The following is a 23,618-nucleotide window of genomic DNA, read 5'->3' as shown; positions in this document are numbered from 1 at the left end:
TGATTTTTAGTAGTTTGTTGTTTATTATTTTATTCAGGTTTATGTTGTATCATTATCTTTGATTTTAAGTGTTGTCATCTTATTTTATTTTATGTTGTATTGTAATGTCAGTTTTAATAATTTAGTGTTTTTTATGTTTGTTTATTTAATTTTGTATCATTTTCTTTGATTTTCAAAAACTTAGTGTTTGAAATCTTAATTTTTTTTTATACTTGTATCTTTGTATTCAATATTAATTAATTTAATTATAACTACATAATTAAGATATTCATGGCATATTTTATACTATTTTATTTACTACAACTAACTTATCACAAATAATTTATTAACATAATAATATTATCTTTATTAATTATGTATTGAATTAAAATATCCAAGTTTTTTAAAATCACTTTTTAAAATTTATTGTTTGAAATAATAAAATTTAATAATAAATTAGGTTATAAAACTAATTATATAATATTTAGAGTTTAAGTAAAATAATATAAAAAACAATTTCAAAAATAAAACCAAAAAAAAAAGAGAAAAAATATAAGCAACGCTATTGTTACATTGGTGCAACACTATAGCAAATCTCTATCTTGACGTCAAATATAACGATAGATCGGAGAAAGAACAAACTACATCATCTTGCTTTTTACGTTAATTTAGAGCTGGATTGGAGAAATTCTTAGTATTCAACTATAACGTCATAAATTTGAGATATATCATTAATTATTTTTAGCAGATATTAAATTTTAAATTTAATATAGTATGCATAGTTAACAGATATTAAATTTTAAATTTAATATAGTATGCATAGTTAAAAAATGTATAATAAAATTTATAATTATAATTAATTATGTTAAAGTAATCTTTCTATTAAAGTTTAAATTTTGAATATTTATTTATTTATTATTTTTTATTTTGTAAAGTTAAGTAAATATTGGAAAAAATATTTATTTTAATTCAGGAGTAGCTTCTCCTTTTATTTTTGAGTGAGTATTATGTGAGACTATCTCACGAATCTTAATCTTTGAGACGGGTCAACCCTACCCACACTCACAATAAAACATAATATTCTTATTTTCGTTTATTATACTATTGTAATATTAATATTAAATTAAATCCAATAAACTGTATAAAACAAATCTGGCTCTTTCCAATCCACATACGCAAAGCTTCGACTCTTTCCAATATTTTATTGTTCAGCAATTATTGTGATCATCGTCGAGAATGGGGAGAAAATTCATCGTCGGAGGCAACTGGAAATGCGTAAGTCTCCGAATCTGACTCTACTATTTCAATAATTGAGTTACTCGCTTTGGTAATCGATCCACTGGTCCATCCATTGTCGTTTTGGATTCAACGTTAATCGTGTTGAGTGACGGATCTTGGAGATCTGAAATTCAATGGTCAGTGTATGAGTTGTTATTATTTATTTGAGTTTTACTCGTGTATTTTTCAATCTTTTGGCAGAAGGTAATTTGTCATATTATAGTTGATTGTTAGTATAGACGAAATAGTTGATGCCTGTATATGTCTTTGTGCGCGCACGCTCATGCATTTTTGCGTACTAAATTTAGGAAATGTTAATGTTATTTAAAGAGTGAAATTCTTTGTAGAATGGAACTGCTGAAGAAGTAAAGAAGATTGTTTCAACGCTAAATGCTGCTGAAGTGCCACCTGAAGATGTTGTGGGTCAGTATATGTGCATAGCTACTCTTTCTTTAAACTTACTTTATAGAAGCTAGCATTTGGCTATCTGATTGAATTTATTCACGATGGGGAAGAAATTAAGCGAAAGCTCAAGTACATGAACTTTTTACTTGCAATGGGTATTCTGTTTCTTTGTTTTTTTTAAAACTGGTATAATGAAGGAGTTTTGTTCCCTACATTCTGCTTAGTCTTTACATTGAGGATTCAAGCTCTGTATCTTGCTTGTTTATCTCTGAAATCAAGAGATTAATATTTTTCTGTTGAGAAATTTGTATATAATGAAGATCGAGAATCATGTTATCTGTTGTGCCCGTGACCAACCGAAAGTATTACATTCTTGATTTTAAAAACAGTTTCCTTTATTTGAGCTTGGCTCGGTCATATTTAAATTTAAAATTGCTTCGTGGAACTATTCTTAGAGATTGAAAACTACAGGTGATTAATTTAAACCTTTTTGGTCTTTCAACATAAGCGCTTCTTATGATGCAAATCAAATTTTCATGTCATTAACTGATTTGATTGCTCGAATCACATCAATGTTTTATCTTACAGAGGTGGTTGTCAGCCCTCCATTTGTTTTTCTTCCTGTCGTAAAAAGTCTCCTGCGACCTGATTTTTACGTAGCTGCTCAGAACTGTTGGGTTAAGAAAGGGGGTGCTTACACTGGTGAGGTTAGGTATGTCTTCTTGAATACATTTTCTTGGTTTTTATCGTTGCATGTTTGTGCTAGATCAATGGGATTATGCGTTTAGCACATAGGTATTAGAAGCCATCCACACCTAGCCTCAAGGTGCAGCAATTCATATGTAAAGCCTTCGCCATGGCCCATGGCTGTGAATCACATGCCTATATGCAGCTTAAAGGCTAAATCAAGAGTTATAAATACAAGATGAAATGCATTGTAATGGTTCTTGCTTTTTTTTGTTTGAGACCAATGAATCATTTGCATTTTTCAATATTTTTTAAAGTACATTTGGATTATATGTGGCCTAATTTATTTAATATATCTAAATTTAAAAATATTATTGTTTAGTAAGCCTTGCTTTAGTAAGTTGCATGCATCGCACTCACCTTGTAGTTTTAATAACTATAGTTTAGAAAGTTTTGGATTTATGTATTTTCTGTTCAATGGTTGACATTTGAAATAAATTTTCCTCTAATATTTACACAGTACTTGTCAAGGGACCTCATTTTCATACCCTGTAGTTCGAAAATAGTTTCTTTTTACCAATTTATTCAATTTTCATTTTGGACATTCATTTCCCACTCAGAATGTAGAATAGGATTTTATGAAGCTACTTTAACCATGGTTCATAAATTATGTGTTTTTTTGTCTAGTGCTGAGATGCTTGTCAATCTGAACATCCCTTGGGTAATTCTGGGTCACTCTGAAAGGAGAGCTTTGTTGGCAGAATCAAATGAGGTAATTCATGCCCAGTGATTTTTAATAATAGAAATGAAATAATATATTGGTTTTCGGATCTTACTTTGTTTTTACTTAAAAATTCATATGTTTTTGTGCTGCCTTCTCATTTCAGTTTGTTGGAACTAAAGTTGCGTATGCACTTAGTCAAGGTTTGAAGGTAATTGCTTGTGTTGGCGAGACTCTTGAACAGAGAGAATCAGGATCAACTCTTGATGTTGTTGCTGCACAGACGAAGGCTATTGCCGGTATTGAGTTTTGAGGAGAAGTTTTCTTTGGGATGATTTGATGGATAACTTTGTGCTCATTTCCATTTTTGTATATGTCATAATTTTAGTTGCTATAAAAAACTGTCTCTGAACTACATCTCTCGGTGTTATTATTTGTCGACAATATTTTCCGTGGAACCTCAATTTCCTGCCTTTCTTTCTACAGTTTTATGCTTCGATGGTTCATAAATCTTCAGCTCTTGGGATTTCTAACTGTTGCTATTTTCTGGTCGGTAATATATGAAACTAGTTATAAGGCATCTCTTTTTGAAGTTGAGGAAATGAAGTGAACAGTTTGAACTATAATCTCTGAAACTTCATGTTTAATGTTGCTGATTGCTGTACATTCTGTTTTGTTGCAACACATGTTTCTGTGTAACGGAGAGGTTTGGGTTTCCTAGTTTATGTTCCTGTAATGTTCAGTCCACCTCATTTGTTTCTAGATCACCAACATTCATTTGTTTTTTTCAAAAGCTCTTGGGACATAGTCTCTTGGGACATAGTTAATCGTGTTCTGAACACTTCTAAATGTACAACTGATGCAATTCCATCTATGTTTGGATTGTTTTTCTCTCCTTTTAACTTTATATTGTACTTACCTTGTTATTCTGGCTACCAATTTGGCGACGTGAAGTGCCTCCTTTGAGTGCTTGGGGTAAATGCTCGTGAACTGTCAGCCCATTTGTCCGTTGCTGCAGTTTCATGCTCTTTTCATTTAATTTTTTAGTAGGATTTTGAGAGTTTTTTCCTTTCAAAAAGCTTTGCACTGTAAATCTGAAGGTTAGTTACATGAAAAATTTCTCGTGTAGTTGGAGTACTTGGTCAATTTGACTGGGAAGACTTTCTAATCATTGCATCAATTTCGTATAGTTTAATGGTCCTCTTGATCTGTATGGGGAATTATTCATATTCTTCTGCTTTAGACATGTAAAACGGGAACGTAAATTGTGGTATTCTTTTTCAAATTCGAATGCGATCTTGTAAATTGAGCTGGGAAATAACAATATATGTGTGCCTTGACCAATGACCTGTATGGGAAATGCATGAAAATTTTACTTCTTGTTCAGGATTCAAAGAATAGGGTTTTTGTTTCCTTGCTTTGACTTCATTCACAGCATAAATTCATTTTGATTTTCTTGTACAGAACAAATAGCTGATTGGACTAATGTTGTCTTGGCTTATGAGCCTGTTTGGGCTATTGGAACTGGGAAGGTTGCCACTCCTGACCAGGCTCAGGAAGTATGTTGGCTTCAAGGATTCCATATTCGCGTGACATATACACACGATTATTGCAAAAATCGATTTCAAAATGAACTCAGTGGATTAATTATGGGTTGAAAGTTCCTGAATATTATTCACTCTATATCCTGGCCCACCGCAGATCCCCCCAACCCACACTCCTTCACATACACATAATCACACATAAAAGTGTTTATTTGTGCTGGTATACTCCTTGAACTTGAAAATTGTGAGCTCAATTTATGGACTGATGTCCAGGTACATTGTGAATTGAGGAAATGGCTTCAAGCAAATGTTAGCTCTGAAGTTGCAGCCTCAACAAGGATTATGTATGGAGGTAATGTCCATTGTCGAACCAAATTATGGAACAACACTTCTACGCCAAATTAAGAAATGTGGCTGTATTTGCTTATAGAACTGTTGTAACAAATCCATGACACGACATCCTTACACTTCCTCCTCTCTCTTTTTGCGTGATAAGACGTGTTACAATCACGATATTTATGTTTGACTTTCTTTACTCAAACATAGTTTTTGTACGACTAACTCGATCCAAATTACTTGATAACTCATTTTGCAAATGGCTTGATTCCAAATACTTACTGAATTGCAGGTTCTGTGAATGGTGGTAACTGTAAGGAATTGGCTGCGAAACCTGATGTTGATGGTTTTCTAGTTGGTGGCGCTTCACTTAAGGTAAATTATGACTCTTTTGTCCTCTTTCTGCTCTGGTAAGGTTGCTTTTAATCCTAAGTATGGGAAGAAAATGATAATTTTTTATGATACAATGGAATATAAAATCACTTTCCTTGTCTCCCATGTTTAGCCGGAGTTCATCGACATCATCAAGTCTGCTGCGGTGAAGAAAGGTGCTTAAGTCCAGTACCCAGTCTTTGATGGACATTTTTTGAATATTTTAGTTGAGTAGATTGAACTACTGTACGGGTATTCTTCTGGTCTAATTATGCACTTTTTTAACTTTTGGCTGCTCCTTGAAGATGGCCTGTAACGTATGAATAAAGTGAAACAAGTCCATACATGGACAGTTGGACATGAACTTTTGTAGAAGTTTCCCGCTGCAAGTGATTTGATTTGGCTAGTTGGAAAATATGAGAGTATATTTCTATTGCTCTATGAGTGTCGGTATACTTGAAATTCTGACACTTTCACGGGTAGCTGTCACACGTCCGGCCAATGCATCTTTCTTGATCTGCCCGGGACAACCGTTGAATCGTCATCAGTGTATTTGGTTCTCTTGTGATTATGAAACTAAAATTAGGTCTGATATCTCACAGATATAATTAGTACACGATTAAATATGATATTATTCACTACAAATACCATCTTCTTGTTAAAAATTAGGCAACTCCAATTAGATTCTTGAGAAAAATTACCACAATTTTTTTTTCAGAATCGGGCTCACCCGTGGGGTATATTGTATACGAGGTCGAGGATGACTAAGTTATTTTTTTAAAAAAATAAAATTAATAGATTGCTCCTATAAATATTGACTTTTGGCAGTATTCTTTTAACTTTTCCCGATTCCCTGTGCATTCGCTCATTTCCCGATGCTCGTGAATCCCAACTCTAGGTTGCACGTGATTGGACTGTGGTCAACTTCTAACTTGGTTTCGAAAATTGTGTGGAAGTCGCTGCAGCTTTCGATTTTAAGTTTTCCTTTATTTTTTTTTTAAAGTGAGTGCAACTTCTAAATATTTCCAATTTTATAATGTTTTGTTTTGTTTTGTTTTTCTCTACGATCAATTATATAATTTAGCACTACTTAGTCACTATATTAATTATTATTATTTACATAATTTGACATCTATACTAAAAAATGACTTCGACTCTGCAAGATAAAATTTCGGACAAAATGTTTCATCCCACAAAATCATGTCAATGCAATGTATCTTGGCTAATTCACGTGGTCATAAAAATATATATTGGAATTAACAATAATATAATCTCTGATACGCCAGTTTTTATAACTAATTAAATATGTACAATGGATTTAATTTGTTTAGTGCAAGAAACTGCGTAAGTATTTGAAGAATAATCATATCAAGAGACCGAATCTATGAACAGTTTTTTTTTTTTGCCCCCCTCTCGTACACCCCGCCAGTCCTCCATTATTTTTCTTAATTTTCTTCTTGTTTTCCTTTTTCACTTAAACTTGATTTGTGCTTATTTTTTAATTCTCTTCTTATACTCACAGAAAATTTAGGGTTCGCTCTCAGCAAGTGTCACTAATACAGACGCAGGGTTTTGAAATGATCCTGAGCCTGAAATCACAAAAAAGACCGTTAAGAGGAGGCCAGTAAGGTGTCCTGGCATAGCCCCTCCGACGCTCAAGTCAGTGACTGAAGATATAAGAGAGAGCAACTAAGGGTGCTGATGAAAACAATATAGTGAATGAATCAACTGAACACTCAAACCTGGTATTTATAGGAGAATACATGGGCCCTTGATTGGCTTATCTTTCATTTGGGTTAGGGATGTGCCAAGGGTAGTGGGCCCTTCCATGTCTTCCTTCGACTCGAGAGGGGGAGACTAGTGATACCCCGTGGATGGGCCTAGCCCAGATGGAAGACATGGAGGGGTCCACTACCCTTGGCCCATCCCTAATCCAAATGGAAGATAAGCTCATCAAGAGCCCAGATATTCTCCTATAAATACCATGTTTGAGTGTTCAGTTGATTCATTCACTATATTGTTTTCAGCAGCACCCTTAGCTGCTCCCCCTTATATCCTCAGTCACTGACCTGAGCGTCAGAGGGGCTACGTCAGGACACCCTCCCGACCCCTTTTTAACGGTCTTTTTCGTGATTTCAGGCTCATTAACGGTCTTTTTCGTGATTTCAGGCTCATGATCATTTCAAAACCCTGCGTCTGTACTAGTGACACTTGCTGGAAGCGGATCTTAAATTTCCAGTGAGTATCATCTTTCTTTGCTAATTTTCTTAAATAATAAGGGTATTTTAAGAGTTAAAGTATTTTAGGAACTCACACAATCAATTATTTTTCTCACTGTGATAGACTCAAAAGTTAGCTTTTTGTTCAAAATAAGAATTTTTTATAGTAAATTAATCTTTGTGTTGAAATGAAACTAAAACATTAAAAAAAACTGAATGATTTTGAAATTAAAAGTAAATATGCATTTTGTGGAATTGTTGCTTTAATAAATTTAGTGACGATGGTGATTTTTTTTGGATAATTCTAATATCTATGAGAAGTTAGAACATTTTATAGTTAATGTAAATTTTTTGTAATATTTTTAAATTTTATCATGATGTAGTTTTTTGTGGATGATTATAGGAACAACCATGGTTAGAAGTAAAGATAATAATAATGAAAAAATATGTGTTTCGTTAGATGGTTTTACGAATATATTTTCGTGAGACGAGTCAATATAATCCATGATTGGAGTGAAAATAATATTTTTAACATAAATAATAATATTTTTCATTAATTAAATTGAGTTATTTATTATTAATTAATAATAAAATAAGAAAGCAAGGAAGAGAAATAAGGGAAGGAGTCCTAAAAAAAATAAGAAAATTACAAATCAAAATTTCTCAGGAAAAAAATTCCTAGAAAGAGAATTGGTGGTATGCTATGTGGTGGGTGGGTGTTGTTTTTTTTTTGTTCCCTGCTTGCTAATGCTACTTCCTCGATTTATTTTTCTTTCTGGGCCAAAGATCTCTGATTCCTATAGGAGATTCACCACCGTCGGTAAATCATTTTCTTTTAAAAGATGAAAAAAGTACAAGAAAGATGATTTTTTTTTTTAAATACAGATGTCAAGAATGGGTCTTTGACTCATTACTGTGCTGTACAAAAAAACTTGTTACTGTGCGGAGAATTTCTCTATTTTTGCTGTAAATTATCTGAATCACTTCGTACATGCACGTTCAATAGGCTTCGCCTTCATCCGTTCATTAATTGCTTCATTTTACGATTTGATTCGGCAGCTTGATTTTTCTGGGTTGTTTTGGTTTTCTGTTTCTGTAATTCTGCTTTGAGAAAATGGAAGAATTGTTTCTGCATTTTATTTATATTTTCTCCTAGTAATGTACTGAGTTTCTGTGTAATTTAACTCGGATCTGAACTATTGAACATTTTGTAGATTTTAGATTAAATGAGTTTGCCCAATTGTATTTTATTGTTTTGGAAAAGGAGTGGGGTAAAATGGGATTGATTGCATTTTAAAAAAAATGGATTTTCGATCTCCCTTTTCACGTTCCAAAATAAGAATCACGTTTGAAGCACTTTCATAGCGGCTTTCAACGATATTCTCTCGTTGGGGTTGTGTATTCACATCCCGTTTTGTTTTTACTGAGGTGGAAACTCGAGAAATTCAATGGAGCACGGTTCCGGAGAAGAAAGTGACGGAAACGATTCTGAAGTGGAGGAGACATACGAAGAGCTGAAGAATGGAAAGCACCAGGTTAAAATCTCTGATTACGTGTATACTTGCCCCTATTGTCCTAACAAGAAGAAGAAAGACTATCTGTATAAAGAACTCTTGCAACATGCGAGTGGGATTGGCAAGTGCAATTCAGCGAAAAGAACTGCCAGAGACAAGGCCAATCATGTTGCACTGTCAAGGTACTTGGAAAATGACATGGGTGAACATTCTGGTATTTCAAAGCCTGCTGTTGAAGATGACGCCCTCGCAGATCATGACCATGATGAGATGTTTGTCTGGCCATGGATTGGTATAGTTGCCAATATTCCTACTCAATTTAAAGATGGTCGCTATGTTGGAGGGAGCGGGTCTAAGCTGAGGGATCAGTTGGCGAGCAAAGGGTTTAATCCGACTAGAGTGCGACCTCTGTGGAATTATTTAGGACATTCAGGAACCGCTCTTGTTGAATTTGTGAAAGAGTGGCAAGGGTTTAACAATGCCATGTCATTTGAGAAATTTTACGATGCTAATCAACATGGCAAAAGGAATTGGTTGGCAAAAAGTGAAACAAAAGCCGATCTTTATGGATGGATTGCTAGGGCAGATGATTATAATGCTAATAACATTGTTGGAGAAACTCTTCGCAAGATTGGAGACCTCAGAACTGTTTCGAATATCATGGAAGAAGCAGCTCGGAAAACTGACAAACTTGTAGGTAATTTAACAAATGTTATTGAGGCAAAGAACATGCACTTGATTGAGATGGAGAGTAAGTTCAATGAGACTGAAAGCTCTCTAAGCCAATTAATCATGGAAAAGGATAAGCTACATCAATCTTACAATGAAGGTATGTTAAGTCTATTTTGGAGTTTTAAACAGAAAGTTTAATGGATGTAAAATTGAGCCTTACATCCTTTTTTTGCAAAATCAGAGATAAAAAAGATCGACTCAAGTGCAAGAGATCATTTCAAGAAGATATTCAATGACCACGAAAAGTTAAAGATGCTTTTGGTCAACCAAAAGAGAGAACTTGAACTCCGGGGACAAGAACTAGAGAAACGTGAAACTCATAATGAACATGAGCGGAAAAAGCTTACGGAAGACCTTGAAATGGTTTTTTTCTCTTTTATTATTATCATCGTTTGTGATTTCTCTTTGAATTTCCTGTGTTTGTTTTACTTGACAGAAACAAAGGTGTGCCTCATGATACTTGTAAAAATAGCTGTAAGCGTGCCCTGATTGCTGAGTTCTGTTGACGTCGAATGACACTAGTCTTATCCTTTCTCCACTTTATTTTCTTGTTGATATTTACTGACCGTACTATACATTTTGATGCTATATTGTCAACAAAGCAACATTCTTCCTCAAAAAAAAATCTTGTAAACCTCTATCTATCTGTTTAAGCAGCTTCTATGATGCTCCTCGTAACAGGAGACTCTTGAGAACCACTTTTGTCATCCTTGAAGGGTAGCTATAATCCACGAAGATTACGGCAACATGCAGTTGATCCCAGTGGATTGATGACAGAGTGAATGTGCTTGCAACTTACTTTGACAGATTTCAAATTAAATGTGTAGGATGCAATACAGCTTGACGTGCATTCTCTATTGTCTAAAACAAGTTTGTCTTTTACGGTTTTACCTTATCCTTTATTACAGTTTTTGGCAATAACTACAAATAAATATGCAGAACCAATGGTTTCACGGTGGGTTTTTGGGGTAATGATGAGACATGTCATTAAATATATGATTTTATCATTGTTTATAATTTTATTAGGGGACCGTTATAGATGACTGGGGTTCATCAATAAGGTAAAGGAATCGGTGGTATTCATCATGTAACGTCACTAATGGTGGAAAGATCTTAGAATTGCTTCAAGAACAATTTTATCTGGTAAACCTGTGCCAAAGGATATCTTCTTTCGTGGCACTTGATTGAGGGGCCCATTCTTCATGACAAAGCCCTCTCGTTCTCCATTTAAAGTGACAGGACTGCCTTAGATCTGACTAATGCATACGTTTATATGCCTATTTTCTTACAAAATTCCCAATATTCAAACCTGCTGTTTGCACGCCAAAGTTCTATGGAGCCATAATTTTTTTACGCTTGTTGTATTGAGAGAATTGAATATTTCAATGTGCATTGTTCTTTGTAATATTATTCCGGATTTTTATAATTTAAACAAGCTATTAACTCTATGACGTCGTTCTTTCTTCCAGAATGCAGTGCAAAATTGCTCACTTCAGGCTGCCGCTGAACAGCAAAGAAAATTTGATGAAGAAGTGATGATTTTGGCTGAAGAACAGAAGGTATTTAACTTTTGTCATATCCTTATGGTGACTGCAATTGTTCCAGGACTCAAAGTTAAACACGAGTCTATATTTTGGGTTTATTGATTTCAGAAACAAAAGGAGAACCTCCATAATAGAATAATTTTGCTGGAGAAACAACTGAATGCAAAACAAGCTGTGGAGCTTGAAATCGAGCAATTAAGAGGTAAATTAAATGTCATAAAACACATGGGGGTGGAAGGCGATCTGGAAGTGCTAGAAGAAGTAGATTTACTTCTCAAGTCCTTGAGGGAAAAGGAAGGAGAACTGGAGGATTTGGAAGCATTGAACCAAACTTTAATTGTGCAGGAGCGCAAGAGCAATGATGAACTACAAGAAGCGCGAAAAGAACTGATCAACGTAAGTTTCAAAATTGTGTTCTTTGTTCGACTTGGAAAACTCAGTACCATTCCTTGCCAAGAGATCTTATCTGGTCTGGCCTTCTGGGTACGATTGAATGACCAAGCTATTAATTTAACAGCTAACACGAGCACAATTCAGCTTTTTTACATGACATTCCTGTTGTGCGATCCTCAAGGGATAAGGTTGCTCATGGGAAATTCAATGTACATATGTTAGATGATATGTTTTATTTAGCTAACGGGCAACTCCGAACAATATAGGATAATGCATTTGTTGCATAAGATGTAAGAGATAATTTGTGTTTTCCTGAAGGAGCTGATGATATAACCACATTTTAGCTTAAAGTGTTAGCTACTTCTATCATGAATTGGGCATGATTAATCTCTTGATTTTGGTTTCACATGCATTTTGTAAGTAAAACCCTTTAACTTAAGAAAGTGTTTTTTTCCTCCATGGACCCAAGTAGGCCAGTGGTTATAGATTTTTGTGTCTTGAATCATGAAAAGGAATTGGATGCATCAACTTCATCATGATAGAAGCATGCAAATCGTGCATTATATTTCTTGATACAAGCTCATTGTTTGGATAAAATTTTGGGGAATGGCTTGATAAAGTTGCTTTCTAGGGCTTGAAAGATATATCATCGAATGCTCATATTGGTGTTAAGAGAATGGGGGAGCTTGACAGCAAACCATTTCTAGAAGCCATGAAGAGAAAGTACAGTGAAGCTGAAGCTGATGAGAGGGCCACAGAATTGTGCTCTCTCTGGGAGGAGTACCTTCGAGATTCTGAATGGCATCCTTTAAAGGTGGTTCAAATTAATGGAAAACATCAGGTATGCAAGCAACATATTCATGTGACTATATTATTGTGTGGTTGGAATTCTACTTCTGCAGAAAAAATCAGGACATCTTTGTTTGTCTGTGCCCTTCAAGTGGAAGCTAATTCAGCATCAGTTTTTTTTTTTGGGTCCATTAATGCATCTTTCAAGTGCTTTTAACTAGTAACAAGGAGTAGCATGCGTACATAGATACAGAATGAAAAACATGGCAAAAAATGAAGAGGTCTTTGTAGGAGCTCTTGAATAGCTGTATTCGTTCATAAACCAAACTGTAAACATGTGATTACACTGCCCAGCCCATTAATCAGCTAACAGGTATGCATCCAATGATCCAAGTCCATAGACTGGGTATTGAACCCAGACTCAATCTACAATATGTTTGGCATGGCAGGTCTATACAAGGTAAAATTACCCATACCAATATTTAACATTGAGATATTGAATGACCGAAGACTGTTGATCGTATCAAATGATGATATCAATTTGACCTAATGATAGAGCACTTCAGAGTAAGGCCAAGTGATCACCTTTCTCCTCATTTAGAGGGTAGGTTGTGCATGAAGACTTTGTGATAACCTTGTAATACTTCTGTAGGGTTCTGGAATTAATGGCTAGATATTTGACAAAATGATCGTGGATAATCTTATTGGTTATCCCTTATTTAGTTCATCGAGCCCAAGCTACTTGATGGAGTGCTTGCCAAGTTGTTAATGTTCGAGCTCTTGAGCTTTCAGGAATTTATCTAACCACAGATAAAGATATGTTTTAGTCAAAATTTTCTATAGTTATTAGATTTCTTACAAGAATTTGGACCCTCATGAGATGAGGTTGAGTGCTGGTGGTGCTATCTTCCTATCAAGATTGCAGTTGGATATTGTCTTGCTCCACACTTTAATGTTGTTTTTCAGGTTAAGTAAATAGCCCTTCAACTCCCATAAAATATTGCATCTGAATCAAAATCTCTAAACTAACTCTTTCTATAAACTTGGCCATAACAGATTCTTGCAATATATCTTTGGACTCTTCCAGAGCCATTTGTCTTGTCGCATTAATAGCCGTAAAAGTCTATGATACCATTTTAAATTATTCTTTTTAAAATGTTAAAATTCAAATCATCCTATCTTACTAAATGAATCAACTTCCACATTTGTTCGTATATATGGAAATGATTTTTTAGGTTATAATGATAGAAGTCTCGGTCATAATCTAACTGTGGTAAACTTGTACATGGTACTATTAGATCTACTTTATTTAACCTTCCAAAGCTTCCTTGTATGAAATTTGGACTACTATATTTTATTGTACGGCATATTATTTGTTTATTTTTACGTGAGACAACCTTTTTACTCGTTTGATAGTTAGTTCCATTGAATTTCTGTGTTTTATTCAACACTATAATGGCTTGTATTGGATCCAATGCATGTAAAAAGCTATCCTTTTCAAAGTAATGAATTCGATGGTATATTTGAGTGTCTAGCGTCGTTAACGCTTGAAGTGTGGCTGCTGAATGTAGATTCTTGCTGTTGTGAAGAAATTAATTTATGACTTGTGCATCACCTGTTCATCAATTACCAGAAATGGAAGGTGGTCATGATAAAGTCTATTGATGTTTAATATTCCAATTTTGAGATCATTATGTAGATAAATAAATTTGACAAATGGTTTATAGAATTACGTTTTGAGGCAAATGGATGCGACTTACCATCTCATGATATGTATTTAACACAAGTCCACTGTGAAAAACACAGTGCATTATCAACAAATCTTGTGGATAGATGAAATGCAAATACAGAATCCACAATGTGCTCTCTATTTGATGCGGGCGATATTTTCTTCTAAACTATAATAGATTAACAGATGAAGTTGGATTTAGAGTTATTAAAAAATGTCAACTTGTGCTAGATTCTCTTGAATATATTATTGCCACCTGTCTCAATTTTATGTATCACACGCACTTTCTTCAAAGAATTACTTCTTGTTTTCTCAGACAGTGATAAATGAAGAAGATGAAAAGCTAGCAGATCTTAAAGAAAATTGCGGTGTCGAAGTTTACAATGCTGTGATATCTGCCTTATTTGAGATAAACGAATACAATCCGAGCGGGCGATACATTACTTCTGAACTATGGAACTATGAAGAAGGTAGGAAAGCTAGTCTGAAAGAAGGAGTCACTTTTTTATTGAACCGATGGAGGCACCAAAAGCGGAAAAAGGGGATGGATTGACACTTAGAACCATGCTACGATTTCTTGGATCCTCTGGTGCTCCGTTGTATTTGTACACTTTGGTTTTAAACATTATCATCGACTAGGTATTGAACTGTAAACTTGAACCTTGGTGGGCTATGACTCGAGTTGTTGATCTTGCCTGGGAACTGAGTCACCGGGTGCTTCCCAATCCTGGTCTACTCTCTTCTTGGTTTTCTAGTGGTTTCTCTAACTTCTAGTATTGAAATTTCTAGTTTACACTGGTATGCACAAGTTTTTATATGGGAAACGATTTAATATATTTTGAAGGTCCATTCCCAAACACATCTGCTTCACTAAGCGAGGTCTTCAAATGATCTTTTTTTAAAAAAAAAAAAAAAGACCCTCAAAGTATATTAAATCGTCTCCCATATAAAAATTTTGCAGACCAGTGTAAACTAGAAATTTTTATGGTAGAAGTTGTAGATTATTTAAAAAAAAAAAACAAATCTCTTAGGCTGCATTTGAACGACAAAATCAGTCGATTGATTTAAAATGCTACGTGTTACATCAAATTTCAAGTTCTTTGAAATTATATTTTTATAGATAAAAATGTAGGGAAAAAAGAAATATCGCCTAAATTCATTGTTAAAACATCGATGTAAGATTTGACATCCATGTTATATTCATATAATTTTATTCTTTTTGATCCATAATAATTTTTGAAACGGTTATATATCCAAAATTAGTTATTTTTTATTATATAACGAATAAAATCAATTATTATCAAGAAATTTCATTTCGATGACTTAAATTATAATATATGCTAATTTAGTATTTGTTTTCATTTTTCAAGCAAATAAATAATTTTTTTCGTAAAAAGATTTATAAGAATGTTACGCAAATTGTTTTTTTTTTTTTTGTCGAAAATTAGGCTATTATCGCAGAAATTTTATTTTATATTTTGGTAATTTCCCTAAAAAAATATTATATATTTTCAAAACTCAAAAAGTTCAATTTTGAAGAAAAATTGTGAATGGGCCATGCATCCGATTGATTTGTAATTTGGAAAATCAGAAATTGCAAAAAATCTCGCATTGGACCATTGCAGTCGTCTTCTCTCACTTAGGGCAGCAAACTATCATAATCACCACCACCACCACCACCACCGTCAAGTCGCCGTATTGGGGGCGGAGGGAGTTCATACTGCACCGCGGTAGTGGCATAAGAAGCCATAGCCCCCCACCAATCTTGCTTGAGTGAGTGAACCCACTTTCAAAAATCTGTTCTCGGTGAAATTTTTTCTGCTATAATTCGCAGATTATTCCTAAGCGTTTATACTTTTGCGAATCATTCGCTCGGAAAAGTTCATGTTTTTAGGCATTTTAGAGCAAGTGATGCTATTTTATTAATGAACAGAGTTTATGTTACGAATGTTCCACGTTGATACTTATATGCTACGCCACCCAATAAACAACTATTTTAAGGATGGAACATCTTGTAGGTTTATAACATAAAATTATACTTATAAATAGTGGTTTATACAAGGTTATATCCTCCGTTAGACAAGTCTTTTAGCATAGAATAGTTCTTGGATTTATAACCTAAAATTGATGGTCTCGTTGAGAGTGGTGTATCAGAAAGACGAAATACAAAAGGGCCACCATTGAAAAAGATGACTGGAAACCGTCTAGAGTAGGCCGTCGTAGACATCGGCTGCACAAAGGTCGACAATGTTATAAATATCTCACATTGATATATTAAATTAAAGTAATAAAGAGTGTTTAAACTCTAGAAAGTTACATGATCCATTAGACAAATCTTTTGGGATGTAACACCTCTTGAGATTATAACCTAACAGTTTCGGAGCTCATTGACAGTTTTGTGCTAGATTAACTGTTAAAGTTTACATTTTTTGGCAGTTGTTTGTTTGAACAGAGAGAAAAAGTGATGGCTGTTGCTTGTGAAATCACGGCAGCTGAGTTTTTGCAAGTATGTTCTCTTCATATTGTCTAGTAATTGATATTTTCACGAGCTTGCTTATATCATCTACCATTGCTTTTACTTTTGTTTATAGGGTTCTTACAGGCAAAAACTAGTTTTACCAGCGTATTCTACGAGGCAGAGCAACCGTATTCTCTGGGGCATTTTACCAAAACAAACTCCACTGGTACGATTTTCTCAAACAGATATTGGATCACGGCATGGCCGTTCAGTGAAGTTGAGAGCAGTGCTCTCACGGGATTTAAGCAGTCCAGTTAATGAGGAATCAAGTGTTGTTGGGAGGATATCTGAAAATCTTCTGCACTTCTATCGCATTCCACTGCTTACGGACAGTGCAACTGCCGAGCTGCTCAAAATGGTTCAAGCCAGAGTCTCTAACCAAATAATAGGTTTGAAGACTGAACAATGTTTTAATATTGGGGTAGATGGAAATCTTTCAAGCGAGAAACTTTCAGTGCTTAAGTGGCTTTTGAGTGAAACCTATGAGCCTGAAAATCTCTCTAATGAAAGTTTTCTATATGAAGAGATGAATAAAGACTCTAACACACTTATTGTAGAAGTTGGTCCTCGGTTATCTTTCAGCACTGCATGGTCTGCCAATGCCGTATCGATCTGCCAAGCTTGTGGTTTGACTGAAATAAACAGACTTGAACGATCAAGACGATACATATTGTATTTTGCCTTGGGAAGTGGTTTGCTATCAGACAATCAAATTGGTGAGTTTGCTGCTTTGGTGCATGATAGGATGACTGAGTGTGTTTATAGTGAGAAGCTCACATCTTTTGAGACGAACATAGTACCTGAGGAGGTCCGCTACATACCTGTCATGGAGTGGGGTAGAAAGGCCTTAGAAGAAATAAACGAGGAAATGGGTTTGGCTTTTGATGAACAAGATTTGCAGTATTACACTAAGCTTTTTAGGGATGACATTAAACGGAATCCAACGAATGTTGAGTTATTTGATATTGCGCAGTCTAATAGTGAACACAGCAGACACTGGTTTTTTACTGGGAAGATGCTTATAGATGGCCAGCCAGTTGGTAGGACTCTCATGCAAATTGTTAAGAGCACTTTGCTAGCTAATCCAAGTAATTCTGTTATTGGCTTCAAGGACAACTCCAGTGCAATCAAGGGTTTTCGTGTGAAGCAGTTGCGACCAATCCAACCTGGTTCAACATGCCCATTAGACATGATTTTGTGCGACCTTGATATCTTATTTACTGCTGAGACCCACAATTTCCCATGTGCAGTGGCCCCATACCCTGGTGCAGAAACGGGCGCGGGAGGTAGAATTAGGGATACTCATGCAACTGGAAGGGGTTCATTTGTTGTGGCGTCAACAGCTGGCTATTGTGTTGGGAATCTACACATTGAAGGTTCGTATGCTCCATGGGAGGACACATCATTCACTTACCCAACAAACTTGGCTCCGCCCCTTCAAATTCTGATTGATGCCAGTAATGGTGCATCAGACTATGGCAACAAGTTCGGGGAGCCTTTAATTCAGGGTTACACGAGGACTTTTGGAATGAGGCTCCCAAACGGGGAAAGAAGAGAGTGGTTGAAGCCGATCATGTTCAGTGGAGGTATTGGTCAGATTGATCACATCCACATATCGAAAGGGGAGCCTGAAATCGGGATGTTAGTTGTAAAGATTGGAGGGCCAGCCTATCGAATAGGCATGGGTGGTGGTGCTGCATCCAGTATGGTTAGTGGCCAAAATGATGCTGAGCTAGATTTCAATGCCGTACAGCGTGGAGATGCAGAGATGGGCCAAAAGCTTTATCGGGTTGTTCGTGCTTGTGTTGAAATGGGAGAGAACAATCCTATAATCAGTATTCATGATCAGGGTGCTGGTGGAAACTGTAATGTTGTCAAGGAAATAATATATCCACAGGGTGCTACTATTGATATCAGGGCAATTGTGGTAGGTGATCACACCATGTCGATCTTGGAGATATGGGGAGCGGAGTATCAGGAACAGGATGCAATTTTGGTGAAACCCGAGAGCCACAATCTTTTGCAGTCCATCTGCAAAAGAGAGAGACTCTCAATGGCCGTGATTGGAACAATTAATGGAGAAGGTCGGGTTGTTTTAGTTGATAGTTTAGCTACAGAGAAATGTAACTCAAGTGGACTACCTCCACCAATGCCTGCTGTGGACCTCGAACTTGAAAGAGTTCTGGGAGACATGCCCCAGAAGACTTTTGAATTCCATCGGGTCAAGAGTTCTTGGGAGCCACTTGATATTGCTCCTGGGATAACTGTCATGGATTCACTGAAAAGGGTATTGAGACTTCCTTCTGTTGCTTCTAAACGATTCTTGACCACAAAAGTTGACAGGTGTGTTACAGGTCTTGTGGCACAGCAGCAAACTGTGGGTCCCTTGCAAATTACGCTTTCTGATGTTGCTGTAATTGCTCAAAGTTTTACTGACATTACCGGAGGTGCATGCTCAATCGGGGAACAGCCAGTCAAAGGTCTCTTGGATCCAAAAGCCATGGCTCGGCTGGCTGTCGGAGAAGCTCTCACTAATCTTGTGTGGGCTAAGGTTACTTCTCTGTCTGATGTAAAGTGTAGTGGCAATTGGATGTATGCTGCCAAACTTGATGGGGAAGGAGCAGCCATGTATGACGCTGCCATAGCTCTTTCAGAAGCGATGATTGAGCTTGGTATTGCTATTGATGGAGGAAAGGATAGTCTGTCTATGGCGGCACATGCATCTGGAGAAGTTGTCAAGGCTCCTGGAAATCTTGTTATCAGTACATATGTCACTTGTCCTGACATAACTAAAACCGTGACCCCAGATTTGAAACTTGGTGATGATGGTATTCTTCTACACATTGATCTAGCAAAAGGGAAGCGGCGCCTTGGTGGATCTGCTCTGGCTCAGGTATTTGATCAAATTGGGGATGATTGCCCTGATATTGACGACGTCTCATACCTTAAAATTGTTTTTAATGGATTGCAAAACTTGATCGACGAAGAGCTGATATCATCTGGTCATGATATCAGTGATGGAGGACTTTTAGTAAGTGTGCTTGAGATGGCATTTGCTGGGAACTGTGGTATTTGCTTGAATTTGACTTCACCAGAGAGTTGTAGTGTTTTCCATACACTTTATGCGGAGGAGCTGGGGCTTCTCATTGAGGTAGGAAAAGGGAATCTGGATATGGTGCTGAGAAAGCTATTTAATTTTGGAATTGCTGCTGAGATCATAGGTGAGGTTACTACCTCACCAGTTGTGGAACTTAAGATCGATGGTATCGTTCATTTGAATGAGAAAACATCTGTACTCAGAGACATGTGGGAAGAAACAAGCTTTCAGCTGGAGAAATTCCAAAGATTGGCTTCTTGCGTGGAACTAGAAAAGCAAGGTTTGAAAAGTCGCCAAGAGCCTTCATGGGTGTTGTCCTTTACTCCTACTCGAACAGATGAGAAATATCGGGCAATGGCTTCAAAACCAAAAGTGGCAGTCATTCGTGAAGAAGGCAGCAACGGGGACAGAGAAATGGCTGCTGCTTTCTGTGCTGCAGGGTTTGAACCTTGGGATATCTCAATGTCTGATCTTCTTGACGGTAAAATTCATTTGCGTGATTTCAGAGGAATTGTATTTGTTGGTGGATTCAGCTATGCTGATGTGCTTGATTCTGCGAAAGGTTGGGCAGCTTCAATACGGTTCAATGAATCTGTTTTGAATCAGTTTCAAGAATTTTACAACCGTGAAGACACTTTTAGCTTGGGTGTCTGCAATGGTTGCCAGCTTATGGCTCTTTTAGGGTGGGTTCCAGGCCCCAAAGTAGGAGGTGTTCTTGGAGATGGTGGTGATTCATCACAGCCAAGGTTCATACATAATGAATCTGGACGATTTGAGTGTCGTTTCACTAGCGTGAAAATAGAAAAATCACCGGCTTTAATGTTAAAAGGAATGGAAGGTAGTACTTTGGGTGTGTGGGCTGCCCACGGCGAGGGAAAAGCTTATTTCCCCAATGATGATGTTTTGGGTAGTATTCTTGACTCAAACTTGGCCCCTGTAAGATATTGCGACGATAATGGAAATCCAACGGAAGTCTATCCTTTCAATCTTAATGGATCACCTTTAGGTGTGGCTGCAATTTGTTCTCCAGATGGAAGGCATCTTGCTATGATGCCTCATCCCGAGCGATGTTTCTTGATGTGGCAGTACCCATGGTACCCCAAGAACTGGAATGTGGAGAAGAAAGGCCCCAGCCCTTGGTTACGGATGTTCCAGAATGCTAGGGAGTGGTGTTCATGAGGTTACTTTTTTCACCTATCTCTAAGCACATGCATGTTCTTACACACTTTGTATTTGAATTTTTACAGAACTTCATGGTGACCTGATGTGCTATACCCTTATTTCTTTCTTTCTTTCTTTTCTTTCTCTGTCTTCTTTGAAATACCGTTCCTTCTTTTTTTTAATGAAAATTGTACCCTTATTTTAATGTTTTCTGTTTGCTGTAAATTGAACATTTGTTTTTGCTGTGCAGATGCTTGTCGAAAGGCTTCTAAAAAATTTGAGACTAGACCCAAGATTATGAGCTGCAGAGCCATATAATATAATTAATGATGTGCTACCACAGGCGAGGCAGCTAATTTTCTGTAACGTCGCTTCAATAGTAAGTACTGCAGAAAATACCCCAGATTTTCTGTTGTATTATCTATTGCACGACATCTGTTTTCCTTACAGTGAATAATAATCAGGCAATTTTGGAAACCTTTTTACTTCCAACTCTTCTTGTTTGAGATGAACACCATTAATTAAGATAGACGCGAGAATTGGGATGTTTACATTTTGGTTGTAGTTATTACAACTTCTGTGGGCATTTGAAAGTTATATATGAAGATGGTTTTATGGCAGCCCTTTTGCTGTAATTGCATGTCTTTCAATCAATCTGTCTTTTTATCAATTAAGAATGCACATTCTTAATCAATTAAGTTGCATTAAGAATGCACAATTTCTTAATCAATCTCTCGGATAGATGCCAACTCACTTAACTTAATTAAGAATGCACAATCAATTTCCTAATTTGAATCAACTGAGATGTAAGTTGGGTGGACTGAAGATGTTTTGATGACATTGTCGGAGTTTAAGGCTCTGCTGAAACATGGCTGTTTGATTGGCCGGACCTGATCCACTTCATGCGAACTTGTTGTGTGTCACAAGCTCTTGCTTGAATAAGGATGTTTTGTGTCCTACATTTGTAGTCAACCATGATAGAGAAGAGTGTCCAAATAAATTTTTTACTGTACAATCCTATGTAACTATGAGGCATCAGGTCCCATTTTATGTGGTTGATAGTTAATACATACTTTTTGGTTGCTAATATATTTGTTAGCACATTCAGTCCTTTTCCTTGTGTCCAGAACTTCCTTTCACTGGACTATGACAAAATTAATGTCCTGATTATTGTTTCTCTGGGTCCAAATACTTCTTTTAAGTATCTTGGATCAGATGATGGCTTATCACAAGTGGAAGCAATATCTCCAGCTTTATCAGTCAAACAACAATCAACTTCTTGTGTAGAAAAAATGTGTTGAAGAAAGAAATATTTCCACTACTGGGACAATGTATTCAGGTGGCTTGTTTACCTGTAACTCTTGGATATGTTAATAGAGTGTTTGCAACCTCTAAAAAAGATATTTTTCAGTCTTTGCATTCATAAAATTTACACGTGAAAGCTGAACAATTACATTTTTCTAGAGGTTGAAAACTCTACCTAAGCTGCTTGGTTAACATCTTGTCGAATCAATAAACCTAAGCAATGATATATCCTTTGAACTACCTTGTTTTTTTGTGTGCCATTGGTGAGCTTTTTTCTATTCTTTTTCTTGTTTGCATTGAGTGCGTTTGGGTGATAAGCTGCTGATTAGAAATGCTCATATCAGAAGATATGGTTTCCTTTCAATTTCTCCATGTAAACAAATAAGTTTTTTTTTCCTAATATAAAATATATGTTTTAAAACTAATTATCATTTCTAAAATGTCCTACCATGTTAAATTAATTTTAAAAAGGGTAATCAGTGATTAACAACACATGACACCGAAGGATTATTTTCCACCTGATTGGATGATCAGTTTATATTTTTTAAACGAGCTTACTAAACGTTCGATAAAAATATCTAGAAATCCTTCTAATTTTCTATTATCTGGTCTGACCTGTGTTTACTTCTTATTCTTAATTTAATAATAATGTAGTTGGTTATGAAAAAAATTAAATGCAAATGATATTATTTTATATGTTGCATTAATCAGAAATTTGTTCCATTTTACACATATTAGACTTTATTTATGAACTATGTGACAAGATACATCAAGAGCTTTCATTTGGTCCAGTTGAATCTCTGCATTTCGATTAATTTAAAGTAATACTAAATTATTTAAAAATAAATACGGTGCTGCTGCTCTGATCCATATTATCGATTGAAAAATAAGAACTATTAGTTGTTAAAATTATTAAAATTCGGCTGATTACTTATACCTTATAAGCACATTTGAAACCAAAATTTCAAGTGTGGGATAGATTTCGAGTTCAAGATTTAATTATAACGATGTTCTTCTCATACGAAAAAATATTAGGACTGGCAAATGTTAATGGGATCGATTAATCATCCTGAAAAAACAATAATAAATCGTTTTCCACCACCATTTATTTTATAAACTGTCACAATATTTAAATTTTTGGAGGGCCATTCACACAAAAAATATATTAAATATCCAGATGTGTCACTGCTCACACTAAAAACTAGGAGAAAAATCTAGACGCACATAGAAGTTGGGGCTTGCGGACGCAATCTAAAATGTGGACAAGAAAAATTTATGATATACGGTATGGTATA

The 23,618-nt window shown here is 35.7% G+C and overlaps 3 protein-coding genes across 8 annotated transcripts; all 3 read left to right on the top strand.

The window, feature by feature from the left end:
• Nucleotides 1-1,107: 1,107 nt before the first annotated feature.
• On the top strand, nucleotides 1,108-5,672 carry LOC140804733 (triosephosphate isomerase, cytosolic-like). Its single transcript, XM_073160836.1, has 9 exons — nucleotides 1,108-1,254; nucleotides 1,605-1,680; nucleotides 2,251-2,374; nucleotides 3,037-3,121; nucleotides 3,237-3,369; nucleotides 4,535-4,629; nucleotides 4,888-4,966; nucleotides 5,243-5,325; nucleotides 5,456-5,672. The coding sequence occupies exons 1-9, from the start codon at nucleotides 1,216-1,218 to the stop codon at nucleotides 5,504-5,506; spliced, it is 765 nt and encodes a 254-aa protein (XP_073016937.1). The 5' UTR covers nucleotides 1,108-1,215; the 3' UTR covers nucleotides 5,507-5,672.
• Nucleotides 5,673-8,160: 2,488 nt separating this feature from the next.
• Nucleotides 8,161-14,967, top strand: LOC140804220 (protein INVOLVED IN DE NOVO 2-like). Of its 3 annotated transcripts, none has more exons than XM_073160079.1 (7): nucleotides 8,161-8,237; nucleotides 8,970-9,884; nucleotides 9,969-10,150; nucleotides 11,257-11,346; nucleotides 11,440-11,727; nucleotides 12,356-12,565; nucleotides 14,559-14,967. In XM_073160079.1, exons 2-7 carry the CDS (start codon nucleotides 8,990-8,992, stop codon nucleotides 14,793-14,795), a joined length of 1,902 nt encoding a protein of 633 aa, XP_073016180.1. In that variant the 5' UTR covers nucleotides 8,161-8,237; nucleotides 8,970-8,989; the 3' UTR covers nucleotides 14,796-14,967. The 3 variants fall into 3 exon arrangements, with proteins under 3 accessions (XP_073016180.1, XP_073016179.1, XP_073016178.1); XM_073160078.1 differs by having other exon boundaries at nucleotides 8,202-8,249; XM_073160077.1 differs by lacking the exon at nucleotides 8,161-8,237 and adding an exon at nucleotides 8,254-8,361.
• An 831-nt stretch (nucleotides 14,968-15,798) lies between these two features.
• Nucleotides 15,799-21,688, top strand: LOC140804645 (probable phosphoribosylformylglycinamidine synthase, chloroplastic/mitochondrial). Of its 4 annotated transcripts, XM_073160723.1 has the most exons (5): nucleotides 15,799-16,015; nucleotides 16,397-16,482; nucleotides 16,679-16,748; nucleotides 16,834-21,037; nucleotides 21,269-21,688. In XM_073160723.1, exons 3-4 carry the CDS (start codon nucleotides 16,707-16,709, stop codon nucleotides 21,034-21,036), a joined length of 4,245 nt encoding a protein of 1,414 aa, XP_073016824.1. In that variant the 5' UTR covers nucleotides 15,799-16,015; nucleotides 16,397-16,482; nucleotides 16,679-16,706; the 3' UTR covers nucleotide 21,037; nucleotides 21,269-21,688. The 4 variants fall into 4 exon arrangements, with proteins under 4 accessions (XP_073016824.1, XP_073016826.1, XP_073016823.1 ...); XM_073160725.1 differs by lacking the exon at nucleotides 16,397-16,482 and having other exon boundaries at nucleotides 16,695-16,748; XM_073160722.1 differs by lacking the exon at nucleotides 16,397-16,482.
• Nucleotides 21,689-23,618: the final 1,930 nt, after the last annotated feature.

The sequence above is a fragment of the Primulina eburnea genome, chromosome 11 (assembly GCF_022965805.1).
Source record: "Primulina eburnea isolate SZY01 chromosome 11, ASM2296580v1, whole genome shotgun sequence".
Classification (NCBI taxonomy): Eukaryota; Viridiplantae; Streptophyta; class Magnoliopsida; order Lamiales; family Gesneriaceae; genus Primulina; species Primulina eburnea.
The sequence above is the reverse complement of the archived record's forward strand: the minus strand, read 5'-3'. Positions and strand labels throughout refer to the sequence as shown.

Excerpts from the sequence above, each read along its gene's own strand:
- LOC140804733 (XM_073160836.1), top strand. The coding sequence starts at position 1,216 with ATGGGGAGAAAATTCATCGTCGGAGGCAACTGGAAATGC. Across the intron at positions 3,122-3,236 it reads TGTTGGCAGAATCAAATGAG|TTTGTTGGAACTAAAGTTGC; the intron begins GTAATTCATGCC and ends TTCTCATTTCAG. Across the intron at positions 5,326-5,455 it reads TTGGTGGCGCTTCACTTAAG|CCGGAGTTCATCGACATCAT; the intron begins GTAAATTATGAC and ends TCCCATGTTTAG.
- LOC140804645 (XM_073160725.1), top strand. The coding sequence starts at position 16,707 with ATGGCTGTTGCTTGTGAAATCACGGCAGCTGAGTTTTTGCAA. Across the intron at positions 16,749-16,833 it reads CGGCAGCTGAGTTTTTGCAA|GGTTCTTACAGGCAAAAACT; the intron begins GTATGTTCTCTT and ends TTTTGTTTATAG.
- LOC140804220 (XM_073160077.1), top strand. The coding sequence starts at position 8,289 with ATGCTACTTCCTCGATTTATTTTTCTTTCTGGGCCAAAGATCTCTGAT. Across the intron at positions 10,151-11,256 it reads TTACGGAAGACCTTGAAATG|AATGCAGTGCAAAATTGCTC; the intron begins GTTTTTTTCTCT and ends TCTTTCTTCCAG. Across the intron at positions 12,566-14,558 it reads AAATTAATGGAAAACATCAG|ACAGTGATAAATGAAGAAGA; the intron begins GTATGCAAGCAA and ends TTGTTTTCTCAG.